This window comes from Anguilla rostrata, chromosome 3 (genome assembly GCF_018555375.3).
Source record: "Anguilla rostrata isolate EN2019 chromosome 3, ASM1855537v3, whole genome shotgun sequence".
Lineage (NCBI taxonomy): Eukaryota > Metazoa > Chordata > Actinopteri > Anguilliformes > Anguillidae > Anguilla > Anguilla rostrata.
The window spans coordinates 68,718,203-68,737,074 of record NC_057935.1 but is presented as its reverse complement, the minus strand read 5'-3'; the positions used below and the strand labels follow the sequence as shown (position 1 = coordinate 68,737,074).

General features: G+C 44.8%; 2 protein-coding genes across 4 annotated transcripts in view; one reads left to right on the top strand and one right to left on the bottom strand.

The window, feature by feature from the left end:
- cps1 (carbamoyl-phosphate synthase 1, mitochondrial) overlaps positions 1–7,581 on the bottom strand; it is a 57,408-nt gene extending 49,827 nt beyond the window's left edge. The window contains exons 1-9 of the mRNA XM_064329529.1: positions 7,205–7,581; positions 4,724–4,833; positions 3,871–4,015; positions 3,047–3,136; positions 2,746–2,802; positions 2,405–2,497; positions 1,878–1,967; positions 1,149–1,277; positions 475–581 (exon numbers count right to left, since the gene is read on the bottom strand). Coding sequence (XP_064185599.1) covers positions 475–581; positions 1,149–1,277; positions 1,878–1,967; positions 2,405–2,497; positions 2,746–2,802; positions 3,047–3,136; positions 3,871–4,015; positions 4,724–4,833; positions 7,205–7,324 — 941 coding nt within the window. The 5' untranslated portion in view covers positions 7,325–7,581. The remainder of the gene's footprint in view (positions 1–474; positions 582–1,148; positions 1,278–1,877; positions 1,968–2,404; positions 2,498–2,745; positions 2,803–3,046; positions 3,137–3,870; positions 4,016–4,723; positions 4,834–7,204) is intronic.
- A 304-nt stretch (positions 7,582–7,885) lies between these two features.
- lancl1 (LanC antibiotic synthetase component C-like 1 (bacterial)) lies at positions 7,886–18,872 on the top strand. 3 transcript variants are annotated; one of them, XM_064329528.1, is made up of 10 exons: positions 7,886–8,139; positions 8,664–8,790; positions 10,951–11,068; positions 12,019–12,226; positions 13,134–13,281; positions 13,816–13,962; positions 14,503–14,685; positions 15,848–16,024; positions 16,968–17,040; positions 17,449–18,872. In XM_064329528.1, the coding sequence occupies exons 2-10, from the start codon at positions 8,704–8,706 to the stop codon at positions 17,523–17,525; spliced, it is 1,218 nt and encodes a 405-aa protein (XP_064185598.1). In that variant the 5' UTR covers positions 7,886–8,139; positions 8,664–8,703; the 3' UTR covers positions 17,526–18,872. The 3 variants fall into 3 exon arrangements, with proteins under 3 accessions (XP_064185598.1, XP_064185597.1, XP_064185596.1); XM_064329527.1 differs by having other exon boundaries at positions 7,893–8,120; positions 8,644–8,790; XM_064329526.1 differs by lacking the exon at positions 7,886–8,139 and having other exon boundaries at positions 8,166–8,790.

The window sequence follows — 18,872 nt, the reverse complement described above, 5'->3', positions numbered from 1 at the left end:
TGTCACTGTCCCATAGAACCCATTAAGGTGTGAGGTCACAAATATGTGATTATAATGTTCTTAAATGAACGTTCTAATGCTGATGTAACAATCACTACTGCTAATTGAAAGCAGTGGAGTTTTTCACATCTATCTCACAAAACACTTCAGTATTTCATAATTTATCATTTGGGAAACTGAGCGGTATTTTTCTATAATTAAAACCCATTGTCTGCACTGGAAATACCAAAAATAGTAAATCGCCACAATCATGTTAGTCTTATATTAAGATTTAAAATCGTATTTACATTTTTTTGTGAAATAATACTAAATTCACCACTTAGACAATTTGACTTATTTCAAGATGTATTATTAAATGTGACTCGTCAAGCAAACAGTAACTTAAAACCAACCAATTTCAACTAAACAGGAAAAAAAAAGATTGTAAGTGTCACAGCAAGACTAAAGCACTTGTTAAGGCAGATGCTTATGTACCTGTTTCCCATGGGCAGTTTGTAAGACTGGGCCCCCGCAGCGAGGGCGGTGATCTGGTTCCCCATGCAGATGCCGAAAACAGGCTGAGGCCGGTCACTCTCCAGCACCTGGGGACACAGGTCACGTCCATTCACATTTACTATCAATGTGTGAGACTCACTACAGGCATGGACCGTGATCACAGGAAGGACAAGGGGACACACACCCCCCCCAACTTTGGGAAAACATTAAATGCCCCCCCCCCCCCAATATTATCATGTTGTACTGGGTGATCCTGTTAGTGTCCCTGCCCCCCCCCCCCCCCCCCCCCCCAAAAAAAAAAAACAAACAAAAAAAAACATTCCTGTTTATTGGCCCCTACAACATTGAAATGAGACCTATGTCCTTGGTCATACGTACAAGCTTACTAGCATCATCAAAAGGATAGTGTGCGTCCGTTTGTCTGATCAATCCCTGCGTGATCTACACAGCAGAAAGGTGCACATAACTGTGCACTTTTATTCAGAATGCAGATTCAGCCACAGACCAGACTGTTGTGGAATTCTCTGGGCTCTCCATGGACCAGAGTTGGAAAACCATTGCCTGACTATAAGGAGGATCTTAGGCCTGTTATCCCCACACTGAACGAGCTGTGGCCCCTGGTCGCTCTCTCTCTCTCTGGCCCCTGACTGTACCTGGCGGAGGTTGTGGATGAGGGGCCCGGCCAGGGCGGGGTCCCCGGGGCCGTTGGAGACGAACAGGCCGTCGTACTCCAGACTGAGGAGGTCCTGATCCCACGGCACCAGGTGGACCTCTGCTCCCCTCTGCACACAACACACACACGACCAGAGACACCCAGACACTCCCCGCATCAGCAGCGGACCCCAACATTTCATACCATAAGGCTATGGATTCTAAATACAGAGCTGTATAAATGCATGAACGACAAAATGTGTAAAGATTATCGTTCACAATAGAAAGCTACGGGTTTAAATTCTGAGCTCAAGTATTTAAATACATATTTGAACACTGCAAAAAACGGTTGTCTCAGCGACTGTTTTAGACTTGTAATGAGACTTAAAATCTTTTTTTTTTTTCTCTCGAGCTCTCCCAAAAAAGAAAATATTGCCTTAAGTTACTGTTTGCTTACCAAGTGATATTTACTTACCCCATTGGCAAATCCTTAAATGAGTCACAAACTCTTTCACCTCACTGGCAATGTTGTAGTCTTATTCAGCAAAAAATTAACAGAAATAATATTAGCCTAAATATTAGACTAGAATACTTGTTGAGACTGGGTTTTTTGCAGTGCAGCAGGTTGTATAAAGTGTAACTAGCCCTGGGAATGTGCTTACCAGCACAGCAATGATGCTACAACGCCTGCAGAATAGCACAGAAATTTGAGGGCACTGTGGCTCTCTCACCTTCACCAGCAGTCGGATGATGTTGTGCTTGATTCCGCAGTCAACAGCCACCACTTTTATGGGGTTTCCTTTCCCGAACACCACGGTCTCCTTAAAGAACAGAACATGGTAAATGGTAAATGGACTGCATTTATATGGCGCTTTTAACCAAAGCGCTTTACAATTGATGCCTCTCATTCACCCATTCACACACACACCCACACACCAACGGTGAAAGGCTGCCATGCAAGGTACCAATCAGCTTGTAGGGAACAATTAGGGGTTAGGTGTCTTGCTCAGGGACACTTCGACACGCCCAGGGCAGGTGATTGAACCGGCAACCCTCCGACTGCCAGACAACCGCTCTTACTTCCTGAGCTATATCGCCCCACACCGAACCGAACAGGTCCAGGTCATCAAGCATATCAGGGTGCAACAGAACAAAGACATAAGTCTGTGTCACTGTTCCTTCAGTGGATTTCACTGAAAATAATTGTTTTGTTTTTTTAAATGGCAGCGGGCCACCCACGGAGCCAGACTGGTCTCACCTTCGTCGACACCTCGGCCACAAGGTTCCGTTGATTGGGATCGGAAATCTCCACTGGTTGCCCGTCAAACTCGATTTTCCCCAAAACTGTGCCCTGAAGATTGAAGGGTTTCCCAAGGTCGTTTCCAACAGCATTACACATATTTCTAGTTTGTAATATTTAGCCTATCTGTGCAATTTAATGTGTCAACATAACGAAAGCCTGCTGCGAGAAAAGGAAAAAAAATAAAATTATGTAAATGAAAGGTAGTTATAACAGAAATACACTTCTCTAAAATTCCCACTACTGTCAGAAAACAAATATGGATTGTGGCGGTTTGGGTGAAAATTTGAATGCCCCACCTTGTCTCGGATGATCTTCGTTAGCATCCTGGTGTCGACACCATACAGTGCAGGGACCTTTAAAGACAAACACACCGGCTCAGCTCACAGAGAAGCAATTACACACGTTAAATATATTCATAAACAAATGTACACAACCTTATATATATATAAAACATATGAGACAAACTCCACTCTTATGGTACACCAAGCAACCCCCCCCCCCTCCACCATTAACATTATGTACTGTAGGTCTTGTACTGATGTCAAGCAAAAATCACACAAATGATGTGTTCAGAGATTCTTTAAAAAAACAAGATACCTCCTCTTCCTGTAGCCACTGAGCCAGGGATTTGACTGAGTTCCAGTGACTGTACTCATGGCTGTAGTCCTGCACTAACAGCCCTGAGACCTGTGGACACACCCCCATCCCCCCCCAGCACGTTATTACAGCATCCCCAGGGCTGCCGGCTGCCAAAAGAAAATCTGCCAAAGTGTTTAAGAAAGAATAGGAATAAACAAGCCCTTATCTATTATCCTTGCAAAGGCAATTATTTGGTACGCCGTCCTCAACAAACACTTCCCCTGGGTTACGCTTTAATAAGCTTTCTGCGTGCTGCTTCCAGTGAGCCGGCAACTCTTTGATGCACGCATTTAATAATAATAGCAAGAAAAAAAACTAGAAAATAATAAGCATCTTCTACAGAAGAGCGCCAGCATCCTTCAGACACTGTAGAAATGCTCTGTGCTTTAGGAGAATCTGATTATAACAACATCAATTTCAAAACGCTGGATGTACATTACATTACATTACATTACAGGCATTTAGCAGACGCTCTTATCCAGAGCGACGTACAACAAGTGCATAGGTTTCATGATGTAGAGGCGCAAAAGAAACACTAGAGTCAAGTAAGGATCGTAGTGCCAGAAGTGACCACATCGATCAGGACTCCAACCCTGTAGAGTAAGCTTGTTCAGCAAGCAAGAATCCTGTATGTACAGTATGCGGCTTACAGTATGTTTAAATACCTCTGCCTGGATAGGCTGCTTTATACCGCTAACTCCCAGGGAAATCCCTGAAGGTGTCATTTAAACCAGTCTATGAGAGGGGCAGTGCGCTCCGTCTGAGCAGGACCCCGGTCTCACCTGGATCCGATCCGACTCTACGTGCTTCCGCAGGCCCAGCTCGTCCAGCTCCTGGGTGTTGGGCACGCCGTAGTTGCCCACGATGGGGTAGGTGAGGGTAAGGATCTGCCCTCTATAGCTGGGGTCAGTCAGGGCCTCGGGGTAACTGTGCCAGAGAAGGAGGAGCGTCATGAAATTAATCCTGGCAACAGGTGCTACTGATACTACTATTACTGCTACTACTACAACTACTTCTGCTGCTACTACTACTGATACTCCTAATATCTACTTTAAGACTACCAAAACCAACAACGCTACTACTACTACTACTACTACTAATAATAATAATAATAATAATAATAATAATAATAATCTGCCTTCTGTTACAAGTCAAATTCCCTGACAAGTGTGCTTATGTAAATTTGACTATATTTTTCTAATGCCACCCCACTTAAACTGCAATATGCGCACAATGAAAAAAAATCCAAAACCTTATTACTAACAATAAATAAAAAGTGTGTGCATTGGTCTGTCAGTGTGTTATTGCTGTGCATATAATATCCATGTTCTCTCATAGGCCTGATTTATTTTTCCCCAAAGGGCCATTTTGGAAACTAGTTTTTGCTATATTTTCAGAAGATTTTCATAGCGAAAGACTGAAAGATGCAAATTAAAATGAAAAATATATCCTGTTCTATATAATCTATTTAATTTTCTATGGAATTTATATACATATATATATATATATGGCGGCACCCACAAACTGCACTTCCCAGGGTTCAAAACGCTTTTCACCAAGCCCATGGAGAGGCAATGGGTGACGTCACAGCGATTTTATCTATAGGCTATTTCTTTCTGATGTCTGCGGTCTTACCCCACCAGGCCCGTGTTGAAGACCAGCTCCCCGGAGACAGAGCGTCCGTGTCCGAAGGACAAGCCCTTCATTCGTGTGCCGTCCTCCAGGATCAGGTGTGCAGTCTGGGCCTGGGGGGCAGAGAGGTGGGGTCAAAGGTTAGAGGTCAGATTCTCGACATACTGCCGAAACATGCTCTTCACGTACGAAAAAACTGCCCGAACAACGCTCATTACAGGACTTGCACACTGTCTATCACAATGCACACACTGTCAAAGACAACCAGTATAAAAATATACAAAACCCCAGTTTGCTGCTGACAGTAATGAATAATCCACTGTTACTGAGCACAGACTGGCAAACCAACAAGCAGCAAGGCAGCAGAGCCAGTGGTCTCGGCCTGCAGAACCAGAACATGACTCCAACAATTCACTAATGGGCACAATAGGCTACAGGTTTACCATCTAATCACACACAATCTTATCTAAATATTAAGATAGTAACAGTAATGTTAATATTAATGATTTTTAAAAATAAGATGATTTTTTAAAAATAATACGTACTGTGTGTGTGTGTGTGCGTGTGCGTGCGTATGCGTGTGCGTGTGTGTGTGTGTGGACAATTCAAGCCATCACCCTTGCTGAAACTCATTTTACAGATTTCTGTAAATCATGCACCATACACCCACACCCAGACTATAAAGATGCTGCTCAAAGCACACGTAATCATTTTTTTAATGAACTGCCACACAACTCAATTCTCAGCGAGGACCACCTCAGGGTTTTAAGACGCTCTGATTTCAAAACAGCTGCTCATTATCATCTTTATTTCCTCCTTTGACATGTGACCTGGCAAAGGTCAACTTCAAGTGAGAAAGGGACCTTTAAATAAATAAACAAATAAATGTGGCATCTCAGTGCTTTCCCTCAAGTTTTTCCCTAAATGAGAGGAAACCAGCGTACCAGGAGGAAACCCATGCGAACACGGGGAGAACATGCAACCTTCACGAGTTAAGAGTCGGCTGGGACTCAAACCCAGAACCCCCTTCTTGCATGGCCACAGCCCTACTCCTACCCTGTCACGCACAAAGGTGTTAATCAGTATTTCTAGTTCACTCCTGGTTATAAGCTCCACAGAATGACTGCAGTCATCTGTGTGTCCGTGACAAAGAAAAATAACGTAGGCTTCAGCATGCCGACAGATCATTGCTTAGAATCAACATCCTATCATACTGGAATTTGTTCGCATTCCAATATTCATATCTAGAGATGGAACAGTAACCTTGCTGCTTGTGCAGAACAATCACTATTTTCAAGAATGCATGTCTCTTTCAAGTACCACAGCACCTTCACCAAAACAATATTCCATCCATCCATCCATTATCTAGACCCGCTTATCTTGGTCAACGGTTGCGTGGGGTGCCGGAGCCTATCCCAGCGTGCATTGGGCGAGAGGCAGGAATACACCCTGGACAGGTCGCCAATCTATCGCAGGACCAATACAATATCATAATAAATAATTCTAATGCGATTTGGTCTCCTTTTGTGGGACTATACTGGGTCACAACTTCGGACACAATTGCAAAATATGTTTAATTCGTTTTACTAGATAGCATCCCAGATCACCGTCAATTTCATCGTAGCTTGCAGGCCTCAATTAAAAATTTTAAAGAAAAAGTCAAGCCAGTGCATGTAACTCCTCCCACTGAAAAATCCAAGACAACATCAGTTATTAGTGTGGTTGCTTCAGCAACACAATACCTGTTCTCTTGCAAACTGTATTTATTAAGACATCCGGGAGCCATGCCTAATCGTCCAATCAGAGCCAGACCTCACTAATGCTCATCTGGATGAATGGAAGCAAATGCTCGAACATCTAGTATAGACTAAACATCTAGCCTCCTCAGAAGAGTGGAGGTTGGTACAGCAGCAAAGGGTGGATCAACTCCATATAAATGTCTATGATTTCGGATTAGATGTTGGATGTTAGGTGTTCACATATTTTTGCCCATGTAGTGCGCTTTACATTGTCACTACTGCAAACGTAATTTTTTTTTTAAACAGACACCTACCTAGATGCTGATTAAAACAATCCAATAAATGCAGCAAGCGAACGGCACCCCAGAACAAGACATTAACTTTCAAACTTTGATAAGCAGTTAGTAAGATAGCAAAAATCGTTCAATGATAAAGAAATTACCCATGCAGCATGGTGGAATGTTGCATCTGGCTGCATAAGTAATTTCTTTAACAATTTGAATTGATAAATAAATACTATGTACAGGTTGTGTGGCCCCTAGCTAAGGACGTGTTGAACAGGTAACGACTAGATTTTGCGACCGGTGCATTATCGCAAGCAATTTACATCCGCTGTTGGAGGAACACAAAATAAGTGAATCCCAGATAGATTGTACTCGCAAATTTGCGTGCACAATCTAGACAGACGAAAAATTGATCACATCGATTTTGATGGAGCGAGCTAGAGAAGCAGCCGTTGGCTTACCTTTACACTAAATAATCTAATTCCGTTTGATTTCCAGGCGGCAAAATTGCTGATTCTTCCTAAGGACCATCCGTGCTTTAGGGTTCTGGCAACATTATATGCTCTCAAAATCTGTGTCATTCTGCGTTGGCTGTTTTGTATAGTTACCCAGCTAAAACTATTTCTTAGGTGACTAAGAGTAAAGTAATTTAGCTAGCCAGAAGAACTTGTCCGGGATTGTATGCCAACAACTAATGCGCTTTAAAGAACAAATTTCTATTTGACAAATCTGGGGGAAGGGTACTTCTCAGCTGTCCGCGTGTCTCATCGCTTTGGTTATAAGTAGCTAGTTGAATGGGACAGAGGGTGGGAAAGAATGCAAAGTTGCTTTTCTCTTCGCAAATAACGCGCTCTCGTCTATGATTGGCGTAGCTGAATTCGATGTGGATTTAGGGTAAGAGCATGGGTGAGACCCTATGTTGAGCATTATACGCTCTGGTGTGGAGCAACGAGTGTCCTGTGCAGCGTTGCTTTCTTTGTAAAATCTTATTTGTTGCAGTCACGTCATTTTGCCCGTGTTTTTGTATTTATGAAGACATGTTAACGTATACAATTTGAAATATTCATTCAGGCGTGTGTCTGAAATTGTCTTGTTCGCTTTGTTAATCTAACTTCACTAGTAGCATGCTGTCTGAAGCGTCGTAAGGGCTGATACAAAATAAGATAGTTATCTATTATTAGATTAGAGATCCGTATTTATAACCCTATGATTGGTCTGACTCGGCTAGGCTAATGGTATAGCTAACTTCCTTACGGTATTTCTGACAGAAGCGCATGCTCCAGTTGTGTACGTAATTACGCACTTATCCAACCAAGAAAGACATTCGCAGAAGAAGGGATATGAATATGATCTGCACGCCTGCTTACCCTTAAGAAGGTAGTTAGTTGAATACGTTGTATGAATAGTTTGGGGTTAGCTAGTTGGGGTAGCATATGCGGTCTTGTTACGTTAGTGTGTGTTTGCGTGCGCCGAGGCTTTAGTTTAACGTGAAGTTAGGTAGCTAGCGTTTCGTTTGTGCTCTTTTCTGCCTGCAGCTTAGCTTGCTAGCATGCAGCGTTGCATCCCATGTTTAGTTATGGTCGACAGCTAGCTACGTAGCATTAGCGAGTTTTCTAACTAAATGATTTTAAGCAATTAAAAGCCAAGAACAATTTAGATGACGTGACAAACTGGTTACATTTTACTAGCTGGTTGCAAATTAGATTGCATACGATTCCACATTCTGCAATTCGCGAATAACATATTGAGGGTTAAATCTGCATGTGAAGATGCAGTCAGTCACAGCGTTTGTTTTTAAGTGTGCTATTTGCATGTTTCGTTCTCTTTAGAAATGGGGGTGTTCGTTTAGAGAAAATAGGCCCGATTAGGCTCACGTCTCATATCGCCGTCTAATTTCCAGGACAAGCCTGCGAAACAGAGTTGTCTGACCCAGAATCTGAACAGCGCCACAGCGAGAAAAATGGACACGAGAGCCTTAAAGAATCCGTATAGGGATTACGATGGGACACCAGCCTGCACACAGCACCTGTTCGACTCTCAGGGCAAAGTAAGTTGCCGTAATTGCAAGGTAGAGCTCCTACGAAATGTTGGAACATTCACAGCGGCCCCGAAGTACGAACACAAAATAAAACAAACATACTGTAAACGAACAGACCGGCCAAAAACACAGTACAACGGAACCGCAGTCACAACAGAAAATGCCTTCGTCCATTGTCACTTTAGATGTTGTAGACATGCAGTCAGCTGTACGGCCCCATTCATAAACAATCATTTCTGAAACGGTTGTCTTTATTGTTTCTTTTGGTACTGTGAGTAGAGCAGTTTTTCGTGGTGTGTCTCGTCCCTGTCCAACCATCCATAAGAACATCTGTGTTAGTAACTTTTATGAGCATTTTTGAATTTTCCCAAATCTGAGCAAAATGTAAACCTAGTACACGTACAGTACTTGTGAGGTGATAACTATTTTTCTTATTGATTATAACTTTGACCTGATGATAACGAGATTGATAGCCCAGTCAGTACACACATTCTCTCTATATAGTTTTTTTTGACTGTAGTGTTATTGGATTATCATGTTAGCAGTGAGTGTATCTATGGAAAGTAGAATTCTGAATTTTCTTGCTACAGGTATCTGAAAATGCAGATATTACCCGAAATAAGCTAATAAACGGAGCGTATGTTGTCCCTTCTGCATGAGCTCCGTTTACACACTGCTGAATGCAGCTTCTGTATGACCCACATTGAAGCACTTGAGTCTCATTTTTGCTGGTGTAATTGGGGCTTTATGTTTTCACAGTTTATTTTTATAGTTGGTGCTCCTGGTCCACTATGTTCTATGCAATAACTAAAACATTTTGATGTGATTGTTTCGTTATTTCGTTATAATATATTATTTTATTATATATTTCGTTAAGTGTGATTTAAACACCACACTTGCTACTGTACAAAAAAATGAATAAAAAAAGTATAGCTAGCACTCACTGCAAAAAAGAGCCCATTGATTTTTTAAAAGGTTTTTTTTTTCTCCTCCGATGTCCATTTTAGAAGGTTGAAGGTGATTAACTACTCATGTGTAGGAATGTCATTTTTCATTCAGGTATAGTGATCTCCCATGTAGCTATCTGAACCAACCAACGAAACTAAAGAGTAGGCGCCTATGGAATAGCTGCTTCTGAGCATGGCAGCCCTTGTGGTCATTGGCCTTTTATTTGCAGTGCAGCTGTACGGTCCTCCACTCTGTAGCCTCCAGTTTCCCCCTGAATCCTGGATAACAATGGGGAAGCCCCTCCCCCCCCACCCCCCCACCCGGATAACAATAGGGCCCCCGCCCCCCCGGGCAGGATTAAGTGTAGACCTGCCGTTTGCTGAGTGCGGGGGGAATGTCTGACAACGGGGGTGCCAGCTATAGCCCTGCCCTGTGGATTCAGCAGTCTGTGGGTCCACAGTCACAGTCAGGCCAGGCAGAAGTAATTGGACGTGGATGGGTCAGCAGAGTGCTTTAACCCCTCGCTCAGAACCAGGCCAGGGGTGACTGAGGTTATCCCCACTTACCCTCGCATTAAAGAGCTCACCGAACGTGTGCAGGCTCGTCCCGTTCGGAGTTACAGAGAAAGGTCCTCTCCGTTTGTAATACTGTCGGAAATCTCACGTGCCCAGGATTTTCATATCTCATTATGAAGCAGGACGTAGCCGTGTCATCGCACACATAAAAGCCTCAACAGAACAAATTGACTTACAGTCAATACTAGGTAATGAGTAATTAAAAGAAAATGTTAATGATGTGTATGTGAATCACTTGCTTCATTTTCTGCAGGGGGCAAAAAATAAACAGCAGTTTTTACAGTAAAATAGTTTTGCACATGGCTGAGAATAGTGGCCATCAGCGTGTAAAGAATGGTCTTGATAAAGGTGCAATTTCCAGTGAGGGCAGGACATTATGTAATGATGCTTATATGGCCAGTAGTTGGTTGAAAGACAAGTAAAGCTTCCCACAATCATCCAAGCAAGTGTACAATCTGTACCGCATGCCAAGCAGAGACGAGAGGTCAGGAGTGAGTGGTAAGGGGATTGGGGAATGCAGCCTTGTAAGTAATTTTCGAAAGGATGGTTGTTTTTCTTCATCTTTTTAAAAGAGTAGCTGTTGGAGCTAACCAGCGTGTGTGTGTGTGTGTGCGTGCATGCGCGTGTGTTGTGTGGCTTTCTGCAGCTGACTGAGGAGTTTGCTGGACGTGTGCGCAATAAGATCAGCGAGCTGCTCTCCCTGATGGAGAATGGCCTCCGGTCAGCTGACCCCAGGGACTGCAGTGGCTACACTGGATGGACGGGTGAGAAGAACACAGTGGTTCACCGGAGTCTGTTGTCATGGTACACCAGCGGCTAACAACACTGTGTCAGGAGATCTACCATTAATTTCAGCCCTAATTTGGTTCTTCACCTGGTTCTACTAATTGGCAGCTCAATGAGATCTCGCTGTTGAATGAGGTGTGCTTTGTTAGGGTTGGATTGAAAGCCTACAGGATGGTAGATCTCCATGAGCAGGGTTGGGCAGCCCTGCTCTAGCTGTTGAATGAGGTGTGCTTTGTTAGGGTTGGAGTGAAAACCTACAGGACTAGTTCTCCAGGAACAGGGCTGGGAACAACTGTGTTACATTGTCCATGTTGTATAAGACTTTGTATAAAATCTCAACATTATAATCATTAAATATCATAAAAAAACTTGACACATTAACTATTGCTGTCTTTCTTGTATCAGGTTCATCCACAAATTTCAAATAGTAAAAAAAATTGAAATAAATATTTTTTCATTTTCTTTGTAAGCCTAGCGCTCTGCCACTTTCGCTACCGTGAAAAACTTACTTCTTCTGAAGTGGCGGGTGATTAACTTCTTTGTGGCTAGATTGAATACCATGTGTAAAGCTTTTAATTAAAACTCAACACACGTACATGTGTGGCTGAAGATTTTAATTGTTGGGGTTTTTTTTTGGCTAATTGTAAAATCTTTAAATGAAACAATCTGTTCCTTTTCAGTCTCTTAGATAAGCCCAACTTGCTACAGAAAAGCGTTCCCCTGTCCTGTAACTGAGTCCTCTGTTCTTCACTACCCTTCCCCCTCTAGACAGGACTGGTAGTAAATGCATTTATGTGCCTCAGTCATTAGCAGAGATAAAGGAAGGGCATCTTCAAAGAGCTAAAGCTGTTCACATAGGAGCAATAAAAGGAGACCTGTCGTCGTCCAGACAACCGTAACCCCGCCCCCCCTCTTCTGCCCCCCTCAGGCATCGCCCTGCTCTACCTGCACCTGGCTGACGTTTTCGGGGAGTCCTCCTTCCTGCAGAGGGCGCTGGACTACGTGAGCCGCGCCCTGCAGTGCCTGACGCGGCGCTGGGTGACCTTCCTGTGCGGCGACGCGGGCCCGCTGGCGGTGGCCGCCGTGGTCTACCACCGGCTGCAGAGGACCCAGGAGGCCGAGGACTGCCTGAGAAGGTCGGTACCGACGGGAGCAGAACCAGAGGCATTTCAGCTGCGCGGGGAAGGCCTGTGAACTGTAAGCCTTACCCACCCCCCCCCCTTACCGACCCCCACCCCCCTCTTATGAACCGCCGTGTTTCCGTTCAGACACGTCCTCAGGATCAGCTACAGCACAGCCACTGCCAGGATTGTACGATCGGCACAGGAGAGGAAGAATGGGTGGAGAGTTTTACTGTGGGCCAGAAACCCATCTCACTCGAAGTGTTACGTATCAGTCAGTGATTGGTACACATTGGGTCTGCCCTCTTTTTGGGTTCATAAAGCTTCACTCTCAAATCACTGCTGTAACTGGATTCACGGTACAGCCCTGCAATCCAAACCTGATCTTAACTGCTCAAACCCTGCGCAGTTTAGATCAGACTGCATCAGGAGATTCTAAAGAATGCCACTCACAGCTGACCAAACCTGAGTCAAACCTGTTTTATGTTTTACTTTATGGTTTTCACATAGACTCAGCCTGGTTGAAGGGTAGCATTCCCGGTTATCTGACATGTCAGTTACAGTGAGGTCATTTTCCGGGTCGATTAACCCTTTGAAGAGTAGGTTTTCTGGAAAGCCCCCCCCCCCCTCCAGTTTCTGTTCTGTTCTAGAACTCCATTGCTTTCAATTACCAGTATTTCAATTACATCAGCATTAGAATGTTCAGTTAATAACATTCTCATCACATATTTGTGATGTCACACCTTAAAGGGTTAAAAAAGTATATGAAACTAACATTGTTGTAACCCTGGTCTTGATTGCAGCATTAAGCATTGCGCCAGTCTTCTTCAGCAAATGTATGTTTGGCTCTTCTCTGCAGTGATTGGCAGGTACGGTTAGTGGTCTGCTCAGGTGTGTCATGCTCCTTTTCCTGATGCCCCAGGCTCCTCCAGCTCCACCAATCGGTGGTCAGGGGGGAGGAGAGCCTGCCGGACGAGTTGCTGTACGGCCGCATTGGCTACCTCTCCTCCCTGTCCTTCGTCAACCAGCAGTTTGGGCAGGAGAAGATTCCCATGCAGCTCATCCAGGAGGTGAGAGTTCACCAAGTCTGAGCGCTAATCTGCTCTATGAAGGAGCAACTGCCAAGTATAAACATGAGCTTAGCGTTAATGAATGAAACATCAATGTTCAGTAAAAGGCATTAGCTGTGTGTGTTCAGAAAAGAGTTCCTCACCCAGAAACGTTCTGAGCACATTTTAGAATAACGAATACAGGTAAAGGTACGTGAATTCGACAAAAGTGCGTAAAGACAGGGATTAACAGTGCATCGTAGATATGTCCCTTAGCAGGGTTATTTTATGATGCTTTTGTTTTTTTGCTTTATAAAACTCCTGCATAGTATGCCTTTAAGAACTTGGGTTCACGCCGCCCACCGAATATCACAGTGATCAGTGATACTGTTGTTTTGTGGGATTTGGGGGTGTTTTTGGAGGATCCGTGCCATTTCACAGCGAATACAGTCTGGGGAGATGTTTAATAGTTCCGTGCTCATGGCCTGTGGAGGCTGCCTTGTGCTGTTGTGATGACTCAGCTGTCACTCATCAGCTGTCACTCATCTTTTTCAGATCTGCGAGGCCATCTTGGCCTCTGGGGAGAGACTGTCGAAGAAACGCAGGTACCAGGATAAGACCCCCCTCTTCTACGAGTGGTACCAGGAGTACTACGTGGGGGCTGCCCACGGCCTATCAGGAATCTACTACTTCCTCATGCAGGTAACTCCCATTGGCCAGTGAGTGCTGCAGTTCCAAATAGAAGAACCCCATTGGCTGACAAATGTTGGTTGAGGATTTTTCAAATTAACCTTGCTGTTTGCCGATTGGCACTGACGATTTTTGTTTGCGATGGATATTTTAGATGCCTAAAGAAGTGTCTGATGACCTGTTGGCGTTTATGATGGCTGGTGTGGAGGCATTAACAAATTTGTGCAAGACAACATACTGAAGATAACTACAAAGCAGCTAGTACCAGCCATCATACAGCCTGTAGGTCATCGTAAACTTATGTAAATATCTAAAATATTCTTCATCACACAAAAACCGTCTGGACCAATCCACAAGGTACACTAGAACTGAAATCATTAAAAAAAAAAAAGGTTCGGAATGTGGACTATTATTAAGAAAAGAACCATGATATTTCTTTTTTTTTTTTTAAATCTCAATCCTTTAAAATGGGGTGTCTAAAATAAAAGTGTTCCCTGAGGGGTGCACCCCTGTTCCCCTGGCCTCTGATCAGTTCTCCTGTGTGCCCCGCAGCCAGGTTTCGGGGTGGGCGAGGACAGGCTGGAGAGGGTGGTGAAGCCCAGCGTGGACTTCGTGCGCCAGATCAAGTTCCCCTCGGGGAACTACCCGCCGTGCGTGGGCGACTCCCGCGACCTGCTGGTTCACTGGTGCCACGGCGCCCCCGGAGTCGTCTACATGCTACTGCAGGCTCACAGGGTGCGTGCTGCCCCGCGCTGCGCCGCGCTGCGAGAGGCGCCTACACACGCCTGCAGTGAGACCGCTCCTGGAGTTTCAGCTCTGTGAATGTAGAATATGTATGTGTGTGTGTGTGTGTGTGTGTGTGTGTGTGTGTGTATGTACGAGTGTGTGTGTGTATGTGTGTGTGTGTGTGCACGTGTGTGCATGTGCGTGTGCGTGTGTGTGTGCATGTGTATGTGTGTGTGTGTGCACATGCACGTGTGAGTGTGTGTGTGCGTGTGCACACGCGTGTGAAGTGTGTGTGTGTGTGTGTGCACATGCATGTGTGTATGTACGAGTGTGTGTGCTGTGTGTGGGGGTGTGTGTGCTTATCCAGTGAAAAGCTTGATCTAGGTGTGAACCCTCTCCTCAGAGAAGTTCTGGCACTGGGCTGTTTTCTCTAAGCGTGGTGGCGCCCTCTAGTGCTCACGCTGATGAATCTCAGTCCTGTCTTGATGGATGTTACTGATTCCAGTTACTGTATGTGGAAATGAGGTAGTGGTCTAGACTCAGATTAAAATGTAGGTCAGACGCAGTGAAAATACTTTATTGGGTCACCCACGTGCTTTGGCAAATTATGGGATGGAAATGACTTCCAGCAGAATGTATTACCTACAGCCTTACTGCATTAGATCTGCTTTGGGTAAAGCCAGTTCTGAATCTGCGTATCACAGAAAGTGAACGCTGACAAACTGAAATATGTGTCAAGACAGAACAGGAAAAAAACATTAAGGGAATAAAAAAGGTTCAAAGATGGTATGAGGCAAAAAGTATTTCATTGCAATCATATATCAAGCAGATGCTTTCATCCACAGTAACTTCCTAAATGAACTAGATTGGCTTCACTGTGTGCTCTCATTTAACCCTTTGAATATCAGGTTTTTTGGCATGTGTGTGTTTTTTTTTTCTTTTTTTTTTCTAAGACAGTGTTCTAGAACTCCACTGCTTTCAGTTGCCAGTAGTGATTGTTACATCAGCATTAGAATGTTCAGTTAAGAGCATTCTAATTGCATTAATTGTGACCTCACACCTTAAAGGGTGAATGGTAAAACAGTAAGCAGTAGGCTTACGGGGCAGGGTGATTGACAGGTGTCCAGTGACTAAGAGGCGGGGCTGTGCTGTCGCCCCTGTCCCGGTACAGGTGTTTGGGGAGGACCAGTACCTGTCGGACGCGCTGCAGTGCGGGGAGGTCATCTGGAGGTGGGGTCTGCTGAAGAAGGGCTACGGCCTGTGCCACGGTGCCGCCGGCAACGCGTACGGCTTCCTGGCCCTGTACAAGCACACCGGCGCCCCCCAGCACCTGTACCGGGCCTGTAAGGTGAGAGGCTAACCGCGAACAGTGAGAGGGATTCGAACCCCGCACCCCCAACACCTGTACCAGGCCTGCAAGGTGAGAGACAACCCGCACACAGAGAGAGGGGATCGAACCGCCGCTCCCCAGTACCTGTACAGGCCCTGCAAGGTGAGAGGCTAACCAAGCCCATCAGCAAGCACGGGAGAGCGGGGCTCAAACCGCACAATTCAGTGTTGAGTCCTGCCCAGCGCTGATCAGAGTCTGTTTCCTGTTACCATGTCTTTCAGACGCTGCTGTCATATCCATGTCCTGTTCCCCCGTTTTTACACAGTGCTTGGGAGTTGTAGTCTCGCTGATGATCTGCGTCTACGCTCCTGTGATTAGCGTTTCATCGCCACGGAAACGCGCGTAGCCGCGCGGGGCCAGAGATCGTTTCGTGACTGGAGGGCACGCGAACGCTTCACGGTGCCAGGTGCTTCATCAGCTCTGACTGGCAGCTGGCAGCGGTGCCCGTGGGAGCTGGCGTCGGCGGCGACGCGGCTCGTTTTACAGGCATCTTAGAGGGCGGCCGGCGAACAGATTTAAGAGCTTAAGAGCCGTTTGTATAAAGAGCCAAAAATAAAGGATCCCGTTCATGTCGGGTTTCAGGACTCTCCCTCCTCCCTCCTGCAGTGTCGCATCTCACCACAGAAAGGGGTGCTGCTATTTATGCTACGAGCGTAGCGCTCAGGTATAATTGGAATAATTTCTGAAGCTGTATTCAATGGCCGGAGGGATTTGGCTCTGTGTCTTTTTTGAGAGGGAGAATGTGGATTTTGACCTCCCATTCGCAAATCTACCCCAGTAGAATCACGTCACCCGCTGCGGTTTGATTGCAGAATTCCCCATTGGTGGCGGAATTCTGCAAATTTGAGTTTGTCAGGTGACTTGATGGAACGTTTCCCTGAGGACTTGCCTTCTCTTGTAGTTTGCAGAGTGGTGCATGGACTACGGCAAACATGGCTGCCGGACTCCGGACACGCCCTTCTCTCTCTTTGAAGGTGGGTTAAGGCGGTGGGGTACCCAGTGTGTGACAGCTACACCTGTGTGTCTTGTTTGGACCGCAGTGATCCTATTGCTCGTACTGATTACAGGACTGATCATTGGTTTGCCTTTTCCCCACTGCTTTAGGAAGTGCTTCTTCAAAAACTACCCAAAACAACTGTGTCTGTCTTTGAACTATACTCAAATGCAGAATATTGTTTTTAAAGGAATGTAACATTTCGGTGTTTTTACACAAATACAGAATGTTTCATTTTTTAGATTTGGAACAGGCTAATTCCCTTAGAGAAGACATGACATCATCATACTGATGAAACAAATGGTAACTTCTTGACAGCAGAGCAGTATGGGAGTTTGAGTCCATTTCCACCAGGAGCTCTGTTCTGAATTCGTCCTTCCCTCCACAGGCATGGCTGGCACCATCTACTTCCTGGCCGATCTTCTGCAGCCCCTGAGGTCAAAGTTCCCGGCTTTTGAGATGTAAAGCCAACCCAGAAGCGCGCTGTCCCCAGCATGCACTTCTCTCGGTGGAACGTCCCTCCGTTCCACCACAGGGAGGGGCAGCTGTGAGGCTCCTCCCCCCGGCGTGGGGGGAGGGTGGGGCTATGTCGTTTAGCGCTAAGAGTCCCTCCGCATTGCTTTCTGGTGCACTACAGTGCTGTCTGAGTGGGGTGTCCCTGCTGGTGCTGCTGTGTCATTCATAACACTGGAAACAGTGGCCTGTCCATGCACTGCATGTAAACCTTCATGTTTTAGAGCTACTGCTAACAAAGCCATAGCAGTGTTGTGTGGATACGCTGTACTTGTCCTGGACCAAGGGTGTCCGTCTAAAGATGACAGTGGGTATGAAAAGAGATTATTCAGGTAGTGGGAAATACAAAACTGGTTTAAGGTTAGCTTTACATTTTATGGTAAATTGATGGGTTTTTTTTTTTTTTTTTAAACCCAGGAAATGGAGAATAATTATTTATATGCAGTGGAAGGTAGGCTGTCAAGCCAAAGGTTGTTTGAGATTAATTGACATTTGTAAATAATAAAAAATATTATGATGTAGATTTCACTGCTATTAGTTTGCTCAAAAGTGACTTTCCCATGGCATCTTGTGTGCACAATATTTGTAGATTTTTATTTTTCAGTTTATATAACCATTCCGCATAAAACTGAGTTGCATTTAATACGAAACCTCCACTAATAAAAGCTCTTGACATTGTGATCCTCACTTGAAGTTTTACTGAAAAAACAACCTTCAGCATGAATTTCTTCATTAAACAAAAAAAAAGAAAGAAAATTGGAAAACCTTCACACCTCTCGCCTCCTTGGGCACAACAGGGGTGTAGCCCCAGGTTGCCTATATAAAGGTCTGGATGGGCAGGTCAATGTCCTTCATATGGTTGAGCCTATACACCCACCACTAGAATATTTTCACACATTTTGTTGGTTGTAAGACTCGGTTCAACTATGTAGATCTGTAAGTTGCTGGAATTAATGCTTTATGCAGTAAAATATATGTGAACTTTGCTATGGTTAAGACCAGTGTTAGTTTCCTATAAGCAGCATATTTGATCCATTTTTTATATATGTTTCCAATAATGTTTACGTTCAGAATGCATGGCTATGTAATCTTTTTTTCTGTGCATAAATATTAGACGGGTTTGCTTTTTATGTTACTGCAGTGATGCTTTTATAAGGTGAACGCAGTAGACAGACTGTAAGTGCACCCCACCCTGCCTTGTACTTTAGTTTGTGTTTCTTCTTCATCTAATTTCTACGGTTTCTCTTTTGCTTCCCTGCTCCGCCAGCTCAGCAATAAAATGGTGTTCTGCCCTCTTGA